The sequence below is a fragment of the Aythya fuligula genome, chromosome 6, assembly GCF_009819795.1.
Source record: "Aythya fuligula isolate bAytFul2 chromosome 6, bAytFul2.pri, whole genome shotgun sequence".
NCBI classification, from domain to species: Eukaryota; Metazoa; Chordata; class Aves; order Anseriformes; family Anatidae; genus Aythya; species Aythya fuligula.
In genome coordinates, this window is record NC_045564.1 from 31,523,173 (window position 1) to 31,545,344 (window position 22,172).

Below are 22,172 nucleotides of genomic sequence, written 5' to 3' on the forward strand. Positions count from 1 at the left end.
CAAGATGTGAGCATGACATAATTCCCCAGGCACTTGGACACTTCCAGCTGGGTTTGCTAGAAAGAAAAGCATCTGAAAGCAAGTAGAGAAAAAGCCACTTGCTTTGCTCTTTTGATCCCAGTTTAAGTCCACCCTGCTACTAACATTAGCTCATTTTGTGAGAGGCTCAGATGAGAACATCGAATCAGGGTGTTGTGTTTATTTGGGAAGGAAAAGCAAGGGAAAGGAGCAGGGATGACACTTGCCTTTCTTGTGCATGTGAACTTAGAGCCCTTTGCTGACATGTGAGAAGGGAAGTCCAAATGTAACATAAGCTGCCAGTCCTAACACATGCCCCAGTGCAGGACAAGCCTTGCTGATGGCCCCCGAGCTTCCAAACAATTCCCGGCCATTACAGGGCTGACACACACAAACCAGCAGCACCCGACCACTCTGATGGGATCCCTGCTCCGCCCGTGAAGATCCTTCACCCCACTGTTGTCACTTCTTGCCACTCCTGATTCCTTTCCTCTGGGCTACTTCCTGACCCCTGAGAACAAGGCCATCTTTAAAAAACACTGGAGAATCAAAAGGATTAATTAAGAACCAGTTATCCTCACTAAAGACAACACCGGAGAAAAGCAGCAATCGATTATTGGTCCTAATTAAAGGAAAGCATAAATGAAGCTTCACGTAAGGGTGTCTCTTTCCTTTTCTGTCACTTTCTTTTTCTCTTGCACTGATGTTGGCAGTTTCACACCCAGGCCTATTTCCTAGCAATGGATTGAGCAAGCTGAGCCCTGCGTGACTGTCACTGCAGAAAGGGACGTCACTGCCAGGGAGCTGAGGTCTGCTGCTGGGCAGACAGGGGCTTCAGGGCTGTGTCAGCACCCGGAGAAGAGAAAGAGGAGCATGAAAAGCATTTTCAGAGGCTGAACTTTAATGCCTGACACTGCACACGTGTTTTACAGGACAGTTGCTTCGAGTTAATTCTGTATGGACTGCTGTCACTGACGGTTTCAATCTGTGTGTGTAGCTGCTTGCACACGTCTGCTCTCCACGTTCATGGGCTCGGGGTGGTTAGAGGTTAATGGATTTTCAAGCTGAAGTGTTTGCCAGTTGCGTTCAGGACGTGGAAATTTGGGCCAGAAACCTTATCGAAGATGAACCATCCCATGCTGTCCTTCCGTGGAAGCCCATGTATTAGCTTTTTAATTTGTTTACCCAGCGATAAATCCAGAGTAACATGTTAATGTGCAGGCAATTAATTGGGATGTGCCCCAGTGCAAGGTCAATACGGGATAATAAACCTTTGTAGGAATGTCCTTCTGAACGATCTGCTGGCTACCTGCCTGGCTTAATATTTAAAACTACAACTGCCCTGAGCCTTGGCTCCTTCCAGAGGTTTTTATACACAGAGGAGATGAGGACAGGTTAAGGACCTCCTTGCTGGGTGGGTTGTGGGCACCCAGCTGGGCAGAGGCGACCACAGCAGCAGACGCAGCACCATTGCACAGGCACAGAACTGCTCAGCAAACCTAAAACAACCCGGGGATTTTAAAAGCCCAAGGGGTAGAGGAAAGCAGCAATGTTGCTGCATGGTCTGCTGTGCATAGACAAATCTTTTGGCCTTGCTGAAAGCTTGGGACAAGCCAAAAAATCCCAGACGAGGACAATCAGGGAGCAGCTGACCTCTCCCTGCAGCATACCAGCATCAAATCCAACCATCCTCACGTGGCTGCCCCTCGCACACCTCATTATACCTCCAAAGCCACATCAGATCTCTGGCATCAGCTGTACCCAAGCAGGGGACAGCCGTGGACGAGGCGTGTGGGCTCCTTGAAGGCAGAGCTGCCTGTCAGGAGGGGCTGCCTTGCAGAACATATTTTTTCAGCTCCGAGGGTGGCCTGCTCAGCCAACCCTGACTATTCCACCAGGCTGCAGAGGCCAACCTGGTATTAATTCACCTCAAAGAGCAGGTTGAAGTCATTAAAATATTTTGCAGGTGGTTCCTTGAATTCATGGTGCAGCTGGATCCAGCCTAAAGGGGAAAAAAAAATAAAGGAAAAAAAAATAAAAAAGAAAGGGAGGAGAAGAGGCAAGTTCTGATGAAACACAAATTAACATAACTCATGGAAGGGAAAGAAAATCTGGTTTCAATCACTACAACAAAGCCAAGCAACACATCAAGCTGGAGAGGAGAGACATCAGGCAGGCTGCGCCAGGGGTTTTATTGCTTTAGCACAAGTGTTGCAGTGCAGCTCCATGAATGCCCAGGTGCTGCTGCGGCAGCTGGAGAGGTGGCACATGGGGATGCAGGCTCTCCAAGGGCTCCGGACTGGTGAGGAGGGACACAAAATGGGGAAAAACCTTCTGTCTTCTTTCATTCTGAGGCCCGTTGGGAGGCAGATCCCTGGGAAAAAGTGTGTTTTGCATTGCGATGACCTCAGGCATGGAGCATCGGGACTCCCTATGGTGGTGTCTGCGTCGGACAAGGACCTCGCCTCTAACACCCACTCAAGAGTCCCATCCACAAGTGGTCTGTGGATTTAAACACCAGGGATCTGAAAATATTCATAAGTCCATGCTCCCATATTGGTCCGGGCTCCAGCTTTAATGCCCCAGCAGAAATCATGGACGTTCAGATCTTGAGTGTTTGTCTCAGTCTCTCTTCTGCTTGGAAACCCTCTAGGCACCACAACATTTCTTGCCCTTCAAGTCAGATCCGCTTGTTTTTTTGGGGTGTTCTGGCCAAGGCTGGGCCGGAAGGGACCCTCACAAGGGACACCTCAGACCTGACCCCTTGGTGAGCTGCCCATGGGCAGATCACTCACAGCATGTTTTGACACCCCCTAAGTTCAGCAGTGTCCACAGATAGGCACAGGCACTGAACATCTTGGTCTTCATCTGGGAGAACAAGGCACACCCCAAACTGACCACGAGGATATTCCCACCCATGTGATGTTTTGCTCAGCAGTAAAAGCTCAGGCAAAGAAGAAGGAAGGGGGGATGCTTGTGGTTATGGCATTTTTCTTCCCAAACAGCTATCACACGTGCCGAGGGCCTGCTTCCCAGGAAGTGGCTGCATAACTGCGTGCTAATGGGAAGTAGAGAATTGATTCATTCCTCTTTTTGCTTTGCTCACACAAACAGCTTTTGCTTTCCCCACCAAGCTGCTATCATGTCATTGAAGTCTTCTCACCTTCCTTTTGTTTTCTTCCCATTCCACGGGAGGAGAACGCTGAGCGAGCGTCTGAGCAGATGTGTGGTTGGTGGCCACTTATCACAAGAGCCCACTGGGATGTCAAAGCTTACCAGCCCAGGTCATTCTAAAAAGAGGAAGAGAGAGAAAAATCATGTGAAATAGCAAAAGCAAAACAAAACAAAATCAGCTAGTTTAAGAACAAACCTACCACTGCAGAGGCAGAGGCTCTGGTCTCTACCAGACATGTCCCAGGTCAAACCACAGCTGCCTGGTCCTGCAGGAGAGTACTGCGGTCTGTGGGCAGGAACACTTTTTATTTATTTATTTTTAATTCCATTTGCAGAAACAAACACGAGTGCAGGTATTGTGATATGGGGTAGACTCTCACCTTTTTGGCTGCCACTGTCACTTCAGTCTAGAGGCAAATGCCAAAATAGTGGAGGCTGCTGCCCTGGCTCTCCTTACATGGGGCCTGTTTGTGCTCTCACCTCTTCCCTATCTTTTGAGGGGCACCAAAGCTCCCTGAATTCTGCCCATTTATACCTCGGACAGTTTGGAATCCATTAGGTGAGTTTGGAAACGCTGCCATGCTGATGGAGAAACACCTCTGAGCTAGGACATCATTTGGGAAAACAAACAAAACACCTTAAAAAAATCACAGATTCTGTTCCTTCAGGATAAAGGCTTATCTTGAGGAAGCTGACATCTGTCCAGGCTCCCTGGCTATATCACTGCTGAGAAGCACTGCGATTACCTAACGCCAGCCTGGAGCAAGGCGTAATGACTCTTCACTCAGCCATGAGTAGGCAACTTCTGGTGGTGACAAATGCCTGCAGCTGACACAAGTGGTGAAATGAGGTGAGAGAGGCAGTGGGCATGGCCAGGGGCCAGACACTTCTTTTGCCCTCCACCAGCAGTTACCTGTGAGCCCATGACACTGGTGTGGCTGTGGTCCAACCTTAAAACTCAACTCAGCTATGGTGCACCTTTGAAATGAGACCATGAGGAGAATCTTTTGCCCAGCATGAGCCACCAGCATCACAGCATTGGAAGAGAAGGGCTAGGGTGAGCAGGAGGACTTCAGGCTCTTCTCCAAGACTTTGGCAGAGCACTTCAGGAGAGGCAGGAGGAGCATCAGGAGGGAGAAGAGGCTGAGAGCCTGGAGGGCGAGGCTGATGGCCCAGCAGACATGTCCCATAATGTGCTGGAAACTGCTGTTCTATTAATAATCATATTGTTTCAGCAAACCCTCGATCCCAGGAGACCACACTGAATCAGCAGTTTCTTTTCTTTTTTCTTCCTTGAGTTAGTAACCCTGGTTGCACAACCAAAGTCAGTCTGATGCTGCAGCCAGTGGTGGAGCAGCAAGAAATGAACAACAACAGAAAGTGGGAGGTGGCAGATGCCCAGCAAGTGTGGTGGTGCATGATCTCCGATACTGGTGGCATGGCTGAGATACCTGCTGCCATGTGAAAACAGGGAAAAATGGGAAAATGGGAAATCTGCCACTGGTTTGCAGAGGTTGACATCCAGATGGATATACACTGCGATGCTCCCAGGCAGCCAGGTGCCTGAGAATCAGGCTTGACCACCTGGGTGAACAACCAACGCTGGCAGCTGGAGTTGAGCAGGATCATGGCTTTGCCATTGACTTCCATGCAGTAGCAAAGTGGAGAATTGGACTTTGAACCCTGAAGCAGTGAGGATCAGGACTGTGTGGCTAAAAGACTTTGTGCTGCAGCTCTGCTGTGAGCTGCAACTGAATGACATCCATCACTACAAACATCCACCTGCAACCATGCCCAGGCCATCACCTGGCCCAGCCAGAGGTGGCTTCACACCATTAGAGGTGGGCTGGATCTGAGTCCTCACCCCCTGTGGTGGCGATGCCATGAAGGGAGAGCACGCACGGGTGGTTCCTGTGACTCGGCAGCTCTGTGGTAACCTCTCCAGCCACCCTAATAGCAGAGAGATCCTCTTCCTCTCTGTTGGTGCCTACCCAGGTCACAGCTGCGTGTTTGAAAGGCAAACTCAGAAGTCGATTTCAAAATCCCCACTTATTTTTGTTTTAAGCCTTTTCGAGAGCAAGGCAGCAGGTGCAAAAGCGAGGGTCTCACTGCACGGGGCCGTGCGGCTGAGGACTTCCAGCTGCCTGTGCCCCAGGTTGGCGTCTTGCTCTCTCCCATGGCCACCGAAAGCTGCGAGGATTCGGCAGGGCCACGGCTGGGCAGGCACCTGACATCGGGGAGGGGACCCTGTGATGGTGGCTCCTCTGTGCCTCGGAGGGGACAGCGGGTGGCAGTGGCAACGTGGGTGCGCAGGGCTCTGCCCAGCTCCTACCGACGGCTCTCGCCCGACGGCCTGGGTGAGTCACTTTCCTCTGCGCCAGCCCTGGCACAAATTTCGGAGATGGCGAAATGCCATGGGGGTGAGATGTACAGGGCGTGGGTGAGGCGGTGAGGTGGTGGAAATGGTATCTGTGGAATTGTGTGAAGTAGTTTGGGGGCTGGAGAGAGCCTCAGTAGGAGGCTGCGAGTGTCTCTCCTCCATTATACCCCAAGCCCACTTTGGCTTCAGCCACCCCCACCCCACCATCACTCATTTGTCCTTACAGCTCCCCCTGATTCTTTTCCTCCTTGCATTTCAGTCACAAATCACCATACTGGTGCCCATTAGCATGGGGTTTATCACCATGCAGGACTTCACCTGTCCTCCCAGGGGACAGATCTTGAAGCTAGCATTGAACCCAGGGGTCTCCTTTCCTTCTGGAGGAGGTTTACTTGTGGTAGGAGCTAAAGGGCCACCTGGCACGCAACCCTCCTGAAGTGCAGAGATGTTTCATAAGTCAGGGCTGAACTTCTTGCAGGACCACGCTCGAAGCTCTGTGGATGTGGTGAGTGAGCAGGGAAGGGCAGCTGAACATCTCAGCTGTGGGACATTTTGAGGAACTGTTCAAATTACCACATCAGAGTTCTCACAAGTCTATAAAAACTGAGCAGATAGGAAAAGCATATCAGAAGGCATATCAAATCAGGAGGCAGATAGGAAGTCCCTTCAGTTCTCTGTTATGCCCCGTCTGACAAGGATCTAGGTTAGCCACAATACGTTTGTCATGAAAATTAAAGACGGATACGGAGGAGAGGGAAATTCAAGTGATATGAGCACTTTCAGTATTTCAGACAAGATTGGGTTTGCTTCAGCTGCTACTACAACCTTTCAGATAAGTGGTAAGGTTTCTTTTTATTAAATGGATTGATGTGGATTTTATTATGAGAAACATAAAATGGAAATGATGTATTTATACTGACTATTAAATGCTTTTCACAATAATTATGCTACTAAATTAAATGACCATTTAAAAAGAGCAGTATATGAAATCGTCCTTTCCAGCCAAAGCTGATGCTGAGCATCATAAAATAGTTCTCTCCCTGTTTCAGAAAATGCCTAATTTCACTGAGTCAAGCTGTCATGTCTTAATAGTTAAGATACTGAAATCACCAGATCCAATAAAAAAAGAAAAGTTTGTGAATTTTTAGCTGAATATAAATACTTTATTGCTGACTAAACTATTCTATTGTAAAACTAATTAAATCTTTGTACTCTATTCAAGCTAAGACTTTCAACTCCTCATTACATTACTTTGAAAAAAAAAAAAAAACTCGATTAAGGGTAACTTATTGCATGTCTGAAGTAATTATTAATGCTTCAAAAATACTTTTTTTTTTTTCTCCTCAAAGGCCAAATTTGACAAAGCAGTTCGTTTCTTTTACACTTGCTGGTGACAATTCATTTTAAATGTTACAACTTGTTTTCATGTGCTCTGCAGTTCAGTTTGTTATTGATTTCTCATTTGTGTCAATGTGCACTTGCATCACTGTTGGAGCCACAGGTATGCAGGTCCCTGGGGAGGGAGAGCGTGTGCTCTGAGCAGCCTTCTTTGTGTGGCAGCCTGGGACAAATAAACACGATGGAAACGGGAATTTGTTGATGCAGAAAGGGGACAACTGCCCTGCTCGTACTGTCACAGACTGGATTAGGTCCTGATGGAAGTGAGCTGGTTAAACCAGCTAAGGAGAAGATGCCAAGGGTGAATTGCAGTGCACAGCTTGGGTCAGTTCATGGAGCAGAGGAAGGCAGCCTGCCCAGTTCGTGGGACCCAGTGGCCTTGCAGGGCTCCCTGACACTGGAAAGCACTGAGGTTTTAGCATGGCCAGGCCTGAAATGGCTGAAAACAAGCAGAGTTTGTAACAGGAGAAATGTGAGAATATGTTTGTCTACTTCTGTTGGTTTTTAGAGCCTCAAAGCCAAAGAAAGCCCTCCACATGCTGTGCTCGGACTGCCCTTTGCACCTACCTGCTGCTGCTGACGGTCGGCCAGGGGCTGCTGGCATACAAAGGTAATGCTTACACCTACTGCAGCCTTGGCACCCAAAGGAGCTTTGCTGGGTGCTCTGGGACCGCATGGATGAGGGAGGTGAGCACATGGACAGTCAATGTATCTGCTGCAGGAAGCCAATCCCCAACCCATACATGTGCTTTGCATCTTCCCTGGGTCCAAATGTCTGCAACCCTGGCTGCAGCAAAGACCAGCATGTGAAAACAGGCCCCTGTGGTGGTACTTAACTGCACGGGTACCAGGGAGCTGCTCTGCTTACCAGGCATTTCCCAGCTGGATCAGGCAGGGAACATTCACTGCATGGATGTTTTGTTTCCTCAGTGTTTAAGATGGAGGAGATGCTGAAACACCAAGAAAATAACATGTCCTATGCAGAAGGGGTGATGGGAAGGTCCTATGCCAACAACCTTCTTTTGGATGGGGACATGAGACATGAAGAAAACTGGAGGAGAAGCATAGAAAGGGAAATCATCATCATTAAAAACAGCAATGCAAACTTGGAGACAAGGATGAGCAACATCAGCCTGGTTGCAGGTATGGCTCCATTTCTCCATGCTGGCTATTCAGTGGGGAGAGCTGGTTCTTCTGCACCACCAGCAAGGCTGGGCCAATGCAGGGAAAATCTAGTTCCAGGAATAACCTGGGCAAGATTTGGTCTTCCTATGCAGTAGTTAATGATGCTCCAGTGTCCAGGATGCTGTCCATGGAGGTGTTGCAGCTGGAGAAGCCAGAGCACTGCCTTGTGCTTTGCCTGGCGCTCTGCAGCTGTGTGTGGGGCTGGGGGCTGCTCTCCCCCCCTGTAACTCAGTGCCCTCCAAAAGGCTGCAGTCTTCAGCCCAGACTTAACCGTTATGTCCTTCCCTGAATAATGACTACTGAAAAGTATCCATTACATATTTATGTAATCCATTACATATTTATTTCAGGGCCTCCTGGACGCAAAGGAGATCCTGGTCCACCAGGTCCACCAGGTATGTGAGCAGATGAGCCACAAGAAACTTTTCTCTTTTTCTTTCTTTCTTTCTTCCTTCCTTCCTTTCTTTCTTTCTTTCTTTCTTTCTTTCTTTCTTTCTTTCTTTCTTTCTTTCTTTCTTTCTTTCTTTCTTTCTTTCTTTCTTTCTTTCTTTCCTTCTTTCCTTCTTTCCTTCTTTCCTTCTTTCCTTCTTTCCTTCTTTCCTTCTTTCCTTCTTTCTTTCCTTCTTTCTTTCCTTCTTTCCTTCTTTCCTTCTTTCCTTCTTTCCTTCTTTCCTTCTTTCCTTCTTTCCTTCTTTCCTTCTTTCCTTCTTTCTTTTCTTTATTTTCTTTCTTTCTTTCTGGTAAGACATCTGACGTGAGGATTTGGGATTTCAGTCACTAGACCTCTATCCTACTAAATGTGCAGTGCCCTGGCCATGAGGAGACCTGTCACACTTTTGACTGATCCCCAGGAGCCTCAGCTTGCCCTAGAGAATTCAAGGAGACTTTCCCGATCCCAGCTCTGTGGGGTCTCAGACAAACAGTGCATGTAACAAGCAGTGACAGACCTGGGGCCTTGTCCACCCTGTCCTTGGGGGAACAACTACATGGGCTTGGGAATGAGCTGGGAGCAAGAGCTCTGCTCTGCACAAGCACAAGCTGCTGCACTGGGTCCGTGGGGGTGTCAGGTGGAGTTGCACCAGCTGCAGGAGATAAATGTCTGCAGACTGAGGATGCAACAAGACCTGATCTCATGCTGGCTCTGCTTTTAGCAGAGGTTGGACCAGGCACTTTCCAAAGAAACTGAGGTTTCTGTGATCCTGTGATGATGATCTAAGATGCACCCCTTGTTAGGTCAGGTCTGTATCTCATCCATCCCTAGTTCTTGGCTATGCTGATGAGCTTTGCTGAAGAAAAAATAGATTTTTAAAAAATCATCTTTTTCATATCTTCCTGGCTGTGTTCACAACATTGAAACACAATCTCCAGCCAAACACTGTTACTATTCTTCAGAGCCCAATAGCTCAGCGCCTTTTCAGGGAAAATCTCCCCAGAGGTCCCCGTGAGCAGGCGGTCAGCAGGGTTTGGCTGGGGGACAGCTGGCCCCTGCCCAGCACACACTCAGCCCAGCTCCAAGGACCTCGCTCAAGTGCCTGCCTTCACCTCTGCCAGCTGAAGATTGGCCTCAGTGGTGACCAAAGGCACATGCACAAAGGATGATTAAAAAATTCACCTCTTCTTTTTGCTCGTTATGGTGAGTAGATGATGTGTATCAGCTGATAGATGTATTTTACACCTCAGGGCTACAGGGACCACCGGGGACTAAGGGAGACCAAGGAATCCAAGGTAAGGTTTTTCTGACACCTGAATCACTTCTGTGGATGAGCATAACATGACTTTATGGATGATTTTATGGGCAATCTTGTCCTCAGTTAAGATGTAAGTTAGTAGGAATGTCATTGGAGTTAAAGAAATAGGCCTATGTAAAATTAATGCAAACGAGAGCAAAACTTAGCTGGAAACAAATCTTGTCTGAAAGAATTGTCTTGCCCTCTGCCTCTGGCACCGCTCTCAGGTACACAGAGAGCAGTGTTTGGCTCACGCTGTGTGGCCTGCTACTGCTGCTGTTCACTAGGCACAATATCCACTGCAGCATCAGAAGTGTGGTCTTGTCCATGCAGGCTTACAGGGACTGCAGGGCACGAAGGGGAGTAAAGGAGATCCTGGCCCTGCCGGCCCAAGTGGTATACCCGGAGTAAGAGGAGAAAAAGGACAGATGGGGCTTCCAGGTAAGGCTTCTTCACTGTCTCAACACTTTTAAGATTCTCCCATGTATTCCTATTTAAATTGGAACACCAGATGAAGTTTTCATAGGTCCCATTTTTCATAAAAACAGGACTTTGGGTTTGATCTGGAGGGATCTCATTTTGTGTTGTGCTCCAGCAAAGCTCCCAAAGGGGGGGAAGGAGTGCAAAATGCTGACTCTGCACCGTGGAAGTCTCCTCACAGAGTGACCTTAGTTTGATGAAAGGCACAAGTATTCAATTATCAGCATATCCCAGATTTAACCAGCAATGTTTACAGTAGGATTTTCATGGTATAAAATAATACAATATAATTTATCTACAGAAGCACATGGATGTTAGTTTTGACTATGTTAAAATCTTCTTCTGAGAACTCTATACCCTATTTAAGCCTTTTTTACACCATAAGTAGGAGAGTTATGCACCATGACTCTCCCGTGCAGCACACATTAGTGGGCATCTCCCAGACAACCAAAATTCAACAGCCTCAAGTAGGCTGCACCCAGAGAGGAAAGGCTGAAAGCAGCAGATGTATGTGGTGCAGAAGAGGGAGGACATTTGCACAAGTTGGCCAGAGATCCCTCAGAAGTAAACCCACCATGCTGGGACAAACTTTGGTGCTGGGACAGCTGGAAGGAGATGCTCTGCCTTCAGAGAAAAATTTTTGTGTTGCATTGGTTTTGTTTGTTTGTTTTTGATTTACATGCATGTGCTATGCTGTTTGGTAGGTGTCCACGGACAAAAAGGTGAAATGGGCAAGAAGGGAGATCCGGGGCCCCCTGGACCTGTGGGTCCTCAGGGAAAACAGGGAGACCGGGGACTGCCAGGTTTGAATGGTAAGTGCAGAGGATGCAGCACAGCTGACACGTGCTGTGCTGGAGGGCTGCCCCGGCTGAAGCATTTGGCTAAGTCTCACTAGCACTGATGCCAACATTTTGTTACAGGTAGCGTGGGGGAGCCTGGACAACCTGGGCAGAAAGGAGAGGCAGGTAAGCAGCACAGAAGGTGCAGTTTCTTCTAGGAATAGGAGACTAATCTCTAAGATGGTGAGTCATGACAAGGAAAGCTGCAGCCAGAATAGCTCCCAGCATGGATAAGAGATGATGATTAGATGGAGAACCCATGCCAACATTGTGCAAACCCGTACTGCAGCCAAACCCTACTCAATGTGCAAGAAAACAAGAGGGAGGGGAAGGTTTTATAAGACCACGTCCTTCCTGACGTGTGCATGCACAGTTCTTTGGGGAGAATCGGTGTTTGCTTTGCTTTCATAGGGATAACTCAGTCTGCACTGCACGGGGGTCAGTGACAGAGATATCTTTTGTTTTCCTCTTTTGTGTATTGCTTGCATTTCACACTTGCTGTTGTTCACCCCCAAGGCCCAGCTGGAGAACAAGGCCCCCCAGGAGCTGCTGGCCCCAGCGGCAGACCTGGCCAGAAGGGGGAGAAGGGGGACCTCGGGCCCAAGGGCAATCCAGGTATGAAGCTGCCAAAACCCATTACCCACTGTCCTTCTGCACTGGCCTCTCTTTGCATGATAGATTTACTTTCCTGGACTTGTTTTTACTTTTAGGAATGGCAGGCAGTGCAGGACTCAAAGGTGAAAAGGGAGACATCGGATCAGCAGGTAAAGGAGCATTGCAGGAAGAGGTCTCTTCAGAGGCCAGCTTGGAGCACATAGCCCAGGCCTTTGCTTTGATCTTCCACTTGAGGGAGTCCACCTCTGTACCACGGGCACCCAGAACAACAGAGTAATGTTCTGCTGCACAAACCTATTCTGGTGTATTTCCTTTTTAACTCTGAATGTATGTAGTGCACACTGCCTCTCATCTCCATCAGGTTGAAGTGCTGCACCCTCCTGCACTCCGGGCTACCCAGATGATAGGGAGCCACCTGGCCCAACGTTACTTGTTTGTCTGGTGAACCTGAGGTTTTGTGCCCAGGCTTTCTGTGGTCAACAAGGACCTACCTGGAGGTGGAGTCTCTCTGCCAACATTGGAGTTTAGGATGTGATACAAATGACCTGAAATCCATCTACTTATGAACACAACTCTCCACTGTCTTTATTTTCTCTACTGATGAGGTCTGCCCTGAGTATAGTGGGAAGTAAGACACCAACTTCAGAAATAGATGACTGCAGTCTAAACAGCTAGCCTAGACTGAGTGAAACCAACCCTAAATAATAGATTGCATAAACTTTTTTTTAATTGTATAAATATCTGTTTGTTTGTTTTTCTTTTCATGATCTTAGGTATTCGAGGGGAAAAAGGAACAAAGGGAGACCAGGGCCCATACGGTAAATATTTTTCTGAAAGCATTACTTATTCTGATGATGGTTAAGCACAGTACTTCAGATATCACTTTCCAGTTCTCTGAATTAATGTGAAATGCTTTTCACACTGTTTCTTTGGCAAGGAACAAAAATAATGACTTTTTTTTTTTTTTTTTTTTTTTTTTTTTTGCTTTCCACACAGGCAGCCCAGGCCCAATTGGTCAAAAAGGAAGCAAGGGAGATCCTGGCAGTTCTGGTCTAAAAGGTGAACGAGGAGTAAAAGGAGAAAAAGGAGACCGTGGAATTCCAGGTAAGACCGTTTGCCAAGGGCTCTGTGGAGCTGAGGGAACATTTGGGATTGGAATTGTACACAACAGCCTGGCACAAGTTGCTCTGGGGCACTTTTTCAGGAGCAACTCAACAGATAGATCAGTCTTCCCAGGAGGTGAATGTGAGGAGTATCACATTCATACCTTGGGAGTCTTGCTAAAAGATATGTAAGTAAACACCTGCATTGGATTTTCTCAAATCCATGTCCAGAGACATCTTGCAATGTACTGTGCTTCTGGGATTGACATGGTGGTAAGGAACAGAATCAGCAACACAAGGGCTATTTAAGAAAGCCTCTCTAGTCTCAGGACAAAAAAAAAAAAAAAAAAAAAAAAAAACACAGTTCAAAAGGACCAACACTACAACAGCTCCCTGTCCTTACCCACTTCTTTTGCAATCACTGAATGCTTCCCAAAAACCCCAAGGCCTGGTTCAGTCACCATCCCTGGAGGTCTTTTAAAAAATGTTTAGATGTAGAGCTTAGTGATATGGTTTAGTGGAGGACTTCTTAGTGTTAGGTCAGAAGTTGGACTCGGTGATCTTGGAAATCTCTTCCAACCTAGATGATTCTGTGATTCTGTAAAAATAATAAACAAATTATTATTTGCAACAGGCCACAGGAAGAAACCATTCTTTTTATTTTTTATTTTTCAGGTGTTCACACTGAACAGTATGAGAGCCCTCAGATATAAAGTGAAATGGAGGCTATGTAGGGCTCCTCTAAGCACATCTCTTCCGGAGCTTTGCCTCTGGAAGTGGGGTGAAAGGGCAGGAATAGCCTAGCTGGGGTGACCCCAAGCTAGGTACTGCACTCTGGGTGGGTCTCAGCTCCCACCCTGCTGCAGAAGGAGATGGCAATATGTGCTTTGCCCAGAGGCTCTCAGAGATGTTATTTTACAGTTAGTGGGATGGGAATAAGACATTTCCCAGGAGTAAGTGGATGGGGTTTTATAAACTGATCTTTTCTTGGGCCACAGATTAGGAAAACTGTGCCATGTATTATCCTACTTTTCTTGCCATGCTGTTGTCACATTCCTTTCACATATCCTCAGTCACTTCAGAAGGTCCCTTCCACATAGAGACAGAGACCTCCACCCACCTGTGACCCACCCAATTACTCAAAAAAAAAGCAATAACTGAATTTTTCCCCAAAGAGCAGTCAAATATTTGCTTGTTTTTCAATTTGGAACAGGTTCTCCAGGAGCAAAAGGCAGCAAAGGTGAACAGGGAGCAGGTATGTGACTTTTATCTATCTTTTATTGCTTGTCTTTGTTATCAAAGCTACTTTTGAGATCAAGACCAGTGGGTCTCCTGCACATACAGGTTAGCCTTCCAGACAGCTACCAGAACTGAGGGGTCTCCGCTGAAAATTTTCACTGAGCCTCTGGAGCCAGGACAGGGCCTTGAATTGTTCAGATCTGAGCTAAAAACTTCAGGTCCCACCCCAGCTGCAGCTGTGGAGATGGGAGCATTCTTCTGGCTTGGGCAGTCACTGCTTCCATCTTTCAAAGTGCTTTTAGCATCCCCACCCATACATTTAGTACAGTTATTTTTCTCTCTTCCAATCCATCAGGTCGCTTCAGCAACTACATACGAATCGCGGGTGGTGGCAGGAGGGGTCGTGTGGAAATCCTTCACAACCAGTCCTGGGGAACAATATGTGATGATGGCTGGACCGTGCAAAGTGCCTCTGTGGTCTGCAGGATGATGGGATACAGCTCTGCCATCTCCGCCTTCACTGCGGCAGCAGGTGAGTCCACAGCAGCCCCCCAGGCTGGGCTGTGAGGCAGGGGCTGCACAACCCGCCTGGCACAGGAGGTACGCACACCGTGCAAGCAATGGGAGAGCAAAGAGGATGGCTTCAAAGGGACAGCTCTGTCCCCTTGGGACAAGATAGCTACATGTCAGGTGCTGCCTGAACTGTGCCCAAAGGCTGGCTTTCCAATATGCCAACCGTGCAACCCAACATATGCCCGCAGCCCACGGGGTTCCCTTTAGAAAAGTGCATGCTACCATTTCCTCTGTACATCAGTGACTGCTTTTCATTGTTTGTTGTACTTATTTGTCTTAATTCCTCTTCCAAAGGCACTGGGCAAATTTGGCTTGACGACGTGAATTGCAGAGGGAATGAAGACTCAATTTATGACTGTTCAAAATCCAGCTGGGGCACACACAACTGCTCCCACAGTGAGGACGCAGGAGTGGAGTGTATTTGATGGGACCCAGGGCTGCCCCAGGAACCTCTGCCTGCCAAAGTTCTCTGCAGGGCTCCTCGTGTCCATACCGTCAAACGAACTTCTGCAGGCTGCACTTATAACGTCTTTACTAAACATGTTGACAGAGAAAGCTGAATGTTCGACAAATCAGTAACAATCACAAGACCTACGGATAACCTGAGACATCCCAGCTGTCACAAAACAACAGGAGCTCAGACACATGAGTGAGTTCCCAGCCTTGCCAGCTACCTGACATCAGCCCACCTGTAGGAGTTCACACACATGTGTACTCTCAGTCCACAGCACAGGAGAGCTGCTCCACTTGGGCTCAGTGCAGGGGGAGAGAACAGGACAAGCCTGAAGAAAGAAGCAGTTATTGCAGCTTAGCTGGCCCAGTCCATCTTCATCACAATGCAGTTGTGAACCTGAACCTAAAAAGCCCAGTAAAATAAAAGTACCCAAGACAGCGGATGCTCAGAAATCATCAGGTGATCTGTCTGGAGTGCAAACACAAAGATTCTCCAGAGGAGATGATGATCAGAGGTCAAAGTGTCACCATCCAGGTGCCTCACCATCCTGGTTTAGCACAGACCTGGTGTTTGACCTTGGCCAAGTCCCCTGCCTTCTCTGTCAGTATTTCCCATCCTGCCCCCAAGAACAAAACCCCTACCTTATCTGGTGTGTAAAAATAAGTGCTTTCAGATCTTTAGAAATTAGATGATCCACTAAAACAAAGGGATGATGAATAAAAGCAATAATGGGAAAGTATCAGCTAATTAAACTTTCAGAGTGAAAATATGGTCCCAAAACCAAAAGCTTCTGCTTTAAATGGAAGTCTTACACAAGTCTGAGATAACAGCTGAAAGGCTCCTCTTTCTTCTGTCCTAAAGCTTTTTCATCAGCACTGGGTATTTGGCAGGTGACAAGCAGTCTGTGTATAAATAGCTGTGCACATTGCAGCATCCTGCTTGTGGACCTTTTATTTAAAATATTAAAAATGGATGTAAGCAACCCCTTATCTATGCCTTAATGTTAGCTATAACTGCACTTGTTTACACAGTTTCAAAACTCATTTTTGGTGCTCACAAATCCAGATATAGGTGGGAAAAAACAAGCAGTGCTGGTAAGAGCAGCAGACAATGGGACATTCAGGGATGATGTGAGTGAGGAGACCCAGGACCACACAGTACTATCTGCAACAATGCTGTTTTGACCTAGAGGAAATGTTTGGTACGGGGCCTGAGGCCTCAGGAAAGTCTGGAAAATCCCAGAAGTTTTCCACTATGCACTCTGGTGCCTTTGACAGCAGGAAAATGAATAGAGACAGTTATCAGTCCTGGCTCCATTTTAGAGGAGGCAAAGAGAATCCGCAACCTACAATGGATGAAACCTGACAAATGACAAATATTGCAGATTTGGTGGAAATAGCAGCTCATCTGCATGAGAAGAGGCAAGAGCTTTGTGTTCTGGTGAGGAGCCTGGTCAGCACTGCTAGCACATTCAGTACCCACACTTATGGTAGCAGCTTCTTCAGGCTCTCGCATGGCACTGCTGAACCTGTGTGGGCTCCTTTTCTTTTTATTTTTTTATATTTTTTTTGTGTGTGGTGACAGTATGTAAATGAAGCATTGCTACTGTCAGGAAATAAATGATGTATAAGCCAAATGTCTCGTCTTGTCACATCAGCAGGTGCTGCTTCCCCATTTTCTGTTTCCTTGCTACTAGGGTATGTTCCTCACCATTTTCAGGCTAAATGCTGAGGCATTCAATCTGAACAGGCAAAACTGCCACCAAAGGCAAAGTCAACACATCCCCACTGGTGACCCTTTGGCTGACTTAAATCCCCATAAATCTAATTTCTGGAGAACGGGCACCCAGAAAATACCTGTTGTGCCAGGATTAAGGTGAGGACACCTGGGGCTAGATCTGTATGACCACGGCAAAGGATGCCGTAGCCCTGCCTGTCTGCTTCTAAGCACAACAAGGACAGCTTGAACCCAAGCTGCTGTCCAACAGTGGCCAACCCAGTGCAGATGTGCTCACACCAGTACAGTTCATTCTGGTCCGGGAAGGGAAATAAACATCCAAGCAGAAGGCTCGGGACTGGAACTTGTGGTAATATAACAATGCTGGTGAAACCAGATCTTGTCAGAAAAACAAACATTGGTTTCATAAAACCATTGTGGTGTGTTCAGTGTGGAGGGGGAAGCCCATGCAGCTGGGCAGAGAGTTGTGGACACAAAACCGTGCAAGCTTTCGGCTCTCATGCAAGAATCAGAAACACAATGGCTCCTGCCTGCTAAAGGAGAACATGTCAGAGACAGAAGAGAAGAACCAAGCCTAGTGCAGGATGTGCCACGTGTAAGAAGTAGGGTTTTCATGGCCAAATCATGCACTGTGTCAGGCAGTGTCCTCACCTGGGCTGAATTGTCATATGCCGTGTTTTGCTTAGGGCAAGAAAAATCCTTATTTAACTCCAGAAAAAAGCAAAAACAAACAAAACAAAACCAGCCAACCAAACACTGCTCTCTTTCAGAACCTCTGGATAAAACCAGCACAGGAAGGGCTGAGTTACTCTGACACCAAGCGCTGAGCCACGTAACGCTCTGCAGAGCCGCGAGGGCACTGGCTGGCCATGCAGACACCAGGCCTGCCAGAGACCAGGTCTCACAGAGACCCCAGACCCGGGCATAGCAGAGACACGTTTATTATTGATTAAAGATGCTCCTTCCTGACACTAAGGGGAGCTCAAGGGCCACCACCCACTCCACTCCTGCTGTGCGTGGGTGATGGCAAGGGACACAAAGGTGTTTTGCTCCATTTGACAGGCCGATGGCACACATGCTCAGAACCCAATCGGCTCGGTCTAAAGGGGTGAGACAGGCCGTGGAGGTTTCCCTGTCTTCAATGAATCAAGCTGTGGTGCACCGGTCCTCTCAGAATTGTATTTTGAAAAAATAAAGGGTGAAAAAAGGTGTGATTCAGTCACCTGCGAATTATGGTCTGAGAGATTGCTGGGCTTTCAGGACAGTTTTACAAGTTTTTCTCTCCACTAAGTAGCTAAAAGCATCCTTTTTTACGGAAAAAAATAATAAAATCTCAGTTTTGCTTGTACTTCAGAGCTGCCTCCTTGGAGGGCCACAGTAGAGAGGACACATGGCCATGTGTGTCTCCCCCAGCCTCACCGCTGCAAGGACAGGGCACAAAGCCCAGCGGTGGCTCTTGGAGCCTGAAAGCCAGCACCAGGCCTGGAGGGTGCTCATGTCCCCTGAGTCTGTCTCTCCAGTCCAAGGGAAGGTCCATCAGGGCAGAAACAGTGCCACAAGTCACTGTGTGGTAGTTGTGGAGGAGTGGAAAGCCTTTCTGTCTACAAAAAACACATAGTCATGAGGTACAGATGCTGCCTTGCGCAGCCACACCATGTCCTTCACCCAGCTCAGTGTCATTGGTCCCATATTTTGGGATGCCCAGCTAATGGGTCTCACTGTCTTATGTCAACTAACTATAACAGCTAGCAAGGAACTGTACAGCTTTGCTCATCATTCCTTCCCAGCACCAATTAAAATGATTCAGTTAAGCAAAATGTAATTACACTGCCATGGATAAAAGGGATACAATTAATTAAAAAGGAATACTTTCCCTTAGGATTGCTGTTATTTCCGGATGCCTGTCCCTGACCAATTCTTGTGATCTGAAGAGTGGGGAGTGGGGAGAATTGAGAAGCTAGAGTAGTTTGTCTCCCCATCTCAGTAACCCACATGCATTTCTGAGCTAAGTTAGTAAGGCTCTTGAACACATACCTTCTCTGGAACCCTAAAACATTATTTCCAACATATCTGACACCATTTTCCCCATTTTTTCAAGGAACTGAACATTTCAGAGAGGGTCTCTGGCACAAAGTTGGGACTTCTGTCCTTTTGGGGGAAAAAAAAAATTAAAATTTTTCTTTCAACTATGAAGGAACAAGGGAGCAGCCAGAGACAGAGAGGTATAAGCTGAAGAATTTATCAAAATACACAAGGAAGCAGTTCTGATCTTCTGTCTCTTGGAAGGGCCCCAGGCAACATCTCCTCTGAGGCAGTCCAAATCTAGAAAGCTCAGCTCTGCAGTGAGGTGCAGATCATGGCTCCAGAGCTTTAGGTTGCAGAGTAACCTGCCAATGTATTAATAAATCAAGGGTATTTATTTAACGAAAAAAAAAAAAAAAAAAAAAAGGCTGCAGGTTAAAAATGGAGTGTGGTAAGAGGCTGAATGCAATTTTTAATTTTTGTAGGCTCAACAGAATTCACGTACAATTCAAAGTACTTCCCAGGCACACAGAGATCACAGAGATGTTGAAAAACAAAATATTTCTAACTCTAAAAAAATTCTTCTGGTTTTAAAGCCTTGAATTTATGTTGAATGCATCCAGTACACATCTCATCCTAGCAAAATTATTGGTAATTCCAGCTGAAAATATAAAAAGAAAATTTCATTTGGTTTACTAAGCTAAGAAGTTGTTCTGTCTGAGGGTTGTTGTTGTTTTTTTTTTAAGGTACATTAAAACCATCATATTAAATGTCAAGTGTAATAGAGGAATGACTTCTTTGTTCATATTAGAGAAATAAAAATTTGAAAATGCATGCTAGACATATCTAAAGATTAAATTTGTCTTGTAATATATGGGTCACTAATTGTATTTTCATCTCTCTTAATCTAATGTTTGAAGGCAGCTTCTGGCCTCAGAACTGTGGGGTATTTTCTTCTGCCTCCATTGGTGCAGAATTGGTTACAGGTCTGTCAGCATCACCTAGTTACCTCTCTTCCCACTGCCATGGTCCAGTACAAACCCAACTAGCCATCCCATGCAGTGCGGGAGCCTAAGCCGCAAATTTCTGCTCTGAGCACAGGGGCCAGACTGGCTCCTACCAGCACTGGTGTAAAGCTGGAGCGTGCGTCAGTGCAGACAGCTGCTCTGCTGGGACACTGAGCTGAATGCAACCCAAGGTATTTAAGCAAACTGTTAGTGGTAGCTCCAAATGATTATCCATTTATTTCAGTATTTGTCTTTTTCAAATGTGACCTAAAATCTATAAGTAATTAGTTATCATAGTGGCTACAGTATCACAAAATCCTTCTCTTCATTTTTTATTCAGATGGAGCTGCAATTCCAAAATCATTCCAGTCACACCAGCCTTCAAAGGTCTAAGTGGGGAGTAAGGGGGGGTGATGCCTTAATATCTTTGAGATTTGCAAGTATATTTGAGGATTTTCTGGGGATTCAGTGCAAGATGAAAAAAAAAGAGTTTTGCAGGCAAATAGAGGAACTTGTGCCTCCAGTTCAAAAGGAAAGATATACAAATGTAGGAAGATTTAAATGTTAAAGTGCTAAATAAACATTGCTATTCAACAGCAGTCTTTGTCTTTTGAAACCTAGGTTAAAACTACTTCACAGGGACTATAAAAGCTTCTTGCTCTTCTTTGTTGCTAAATGAATTTTAGCGGTGTAAGTTGCAGAGCAAGAAAAAATGAATTTTAGCGGTGTAAGTTCCAGAGCAAGAAAAATTGTTACCTAAAACTCCTCACAAACCATCCAGGTGCCACACTGGGAGTAGGCAAGAGATGCCTTTTGAAGCTGTTATATAAATATGCTATGTGAATAAGAAAATAACACACAAATTGCATTTATTCTGGGGCTATTTTGTGATGTTTTGTATAAATATTAATAATAATAAATATAAATATATAAATATATAAATAAATACTAATACTTTGTATAAATGCTAATACTAACAATAAATACCAACAATAAATACTAACAAGGAAGTGGCGATATAAAGGTGCTGGTTCCATGCCATCAGGGTATCAACAATGCAGTGACTGCTCTACAATGACCTTGTATTTTGCTACCGTAGGAAATCCTGCTGGAGTCAATGGATTCAGAGGGAAATGGATTCAGAGGCTTGGGCCATAAATCACTCAAGAGACGAATTACTGCCTTATTAGAGCAGCTTCATAACTGTAATTCCAGATAAATGCACTATTAGCCTGATCTCTTCTGATAACATGCCAACAGGAAAAAAATAAAAAAGTCATCTCCTGCTAAGCTGACTGGCTATTCAAAGGCATTGCAGCAAACTTTCACAGATGTTAAGGCCAGTGGGACCATTATATTAATCTCATCTGACCTTCTGCATGGTGCAGGGCAGAAAGACACAGCCAGAAGTTTCTGCATTATCCTGAAACCGTGGCTTGCTTTCTAGGAAGGTGCCCCATCTTCGTTTGAAGATTTCCTAAAGCAGAGAGAAAACAGCATAAGAAACCTGAGAAACCTGAGAAACCTCCCCCCCACTGCCCAAGCTGGGACAGATGGACAAGAGACCTTGCTGACTGCTCTAGCATTGAGCAGTTGGATGAAATAATGGGAGATGACTGCTGTCAATAAAATGCATTTTGCATGGAGCAGTGCTGGTGACTCATCTGTCAGCCTGGTGTGGTCAGCTCTGTGCCCAGAGAGGTTTTGCTGGGCAGGGAGAGAGCTGCTCTTTCCTCCTCACCATGTTTTTTGGTGCTTAAATTCATTCAGACAGGGTTCAAAAGAAAGCAGGAGTTTTCCTTTACACAGTTAACCCCACCTGTCTGGGACAAGCCAACAACCAGATTTTGGAAGAGCAATTGCACCAGGCAGGAGGCACACCTATACAGGGGTGCAACTCCCCTTGCTGGAGCTTAGGGAAAAGAGGAATGCAGAGCACATGCCAGGCTAGAAGTGCTGGTTTTACTCACGTTTGGCATCGGAAAGGGAATTGCTGGAAGCTTTTTGTCATGGCAGCTGAGGTTCAAGTGAGCACTGGGACTCTGCCACTGCTCTGATGGTGCAGTAGCTCTGACTCTAAAGGAGATCCTCTGACTTTACAGAGTGGCAATGAGAGAAGAACAGTGAGGGGTGGAAGGCCCTCAACACGCTTCGGAGGCCCTCCAGTCCTTTTCTGGGTGGAAATGAGATCAAACTAAACTTAAGTGGCACCGTTTGCATG

The 22,172-nt window shown here is 46.5% G+C and overlaps 1 protein-coding gene across 1 annotated transcript; it reads left to right on the forward strand.

Moving 5' to 3' along the window:
- The first annotated feature begins 6,296 nt into the window (after positions 1 to 6,296).
- MARCO (macrophage receptor with collagenous structure) lies at positions 6,297 to 15,156 on the forward strand. The gene is made up of 15 exons (XM_032190539.1): positions 6,297 to 6,411; positions 7,479 to 7,580; positions 7,901 to 8,113; positions 8,506 to 8,541; positions 9,836 to 9,880; positions 10,216 to 10,323; positions 11,067 to 11,178; positions 11,287 to 11,327; positions 11,718 to 11,816; positions 11,912 to 11,965; positions 12,590 to 12,634; positions 12,813 to 12,920; positions 14,133 to 14,174; positions 14,514 to 14,690; positions 15,026 to 15,156. Exons 1-15 carry the CDS (start codon positions 6,297 to 6,299, stop codon positions 15,154 to 15,156), a joined length of 1,428 nt encoding a protein of 475 aa, XP_032046430.1.
- The last annotated feature ends 7,016 nt before the right edge of the window (positions 15,157 to 22,172 follow it).

Excerpts from the sequence above, each read along its gene's own strand:
- MARCO (XM_032190539.1), top strand. The coding sequence starts at position 6,297 with ATGAAAATTAAAGACGGATACGGAGGAGAGGGAAATTCAAGTGATATG. Across the intron at positions 6,412-7,478 it reads TACAACCTTTCAGATAAGTG|AGCCTCAAAGCCAAAGAAAG; the intron begins GTAAGGTTTCTT and ends GTTGGTTTTTAG. Across the intron at positions 10,324-11,066 it reads AGGACAGATGGGGCTTCCAG|GTGTCCACGGACAAAAAGGT; the intron begins GTAAGGCTTCTT and ends GCTGTTTGGTAG.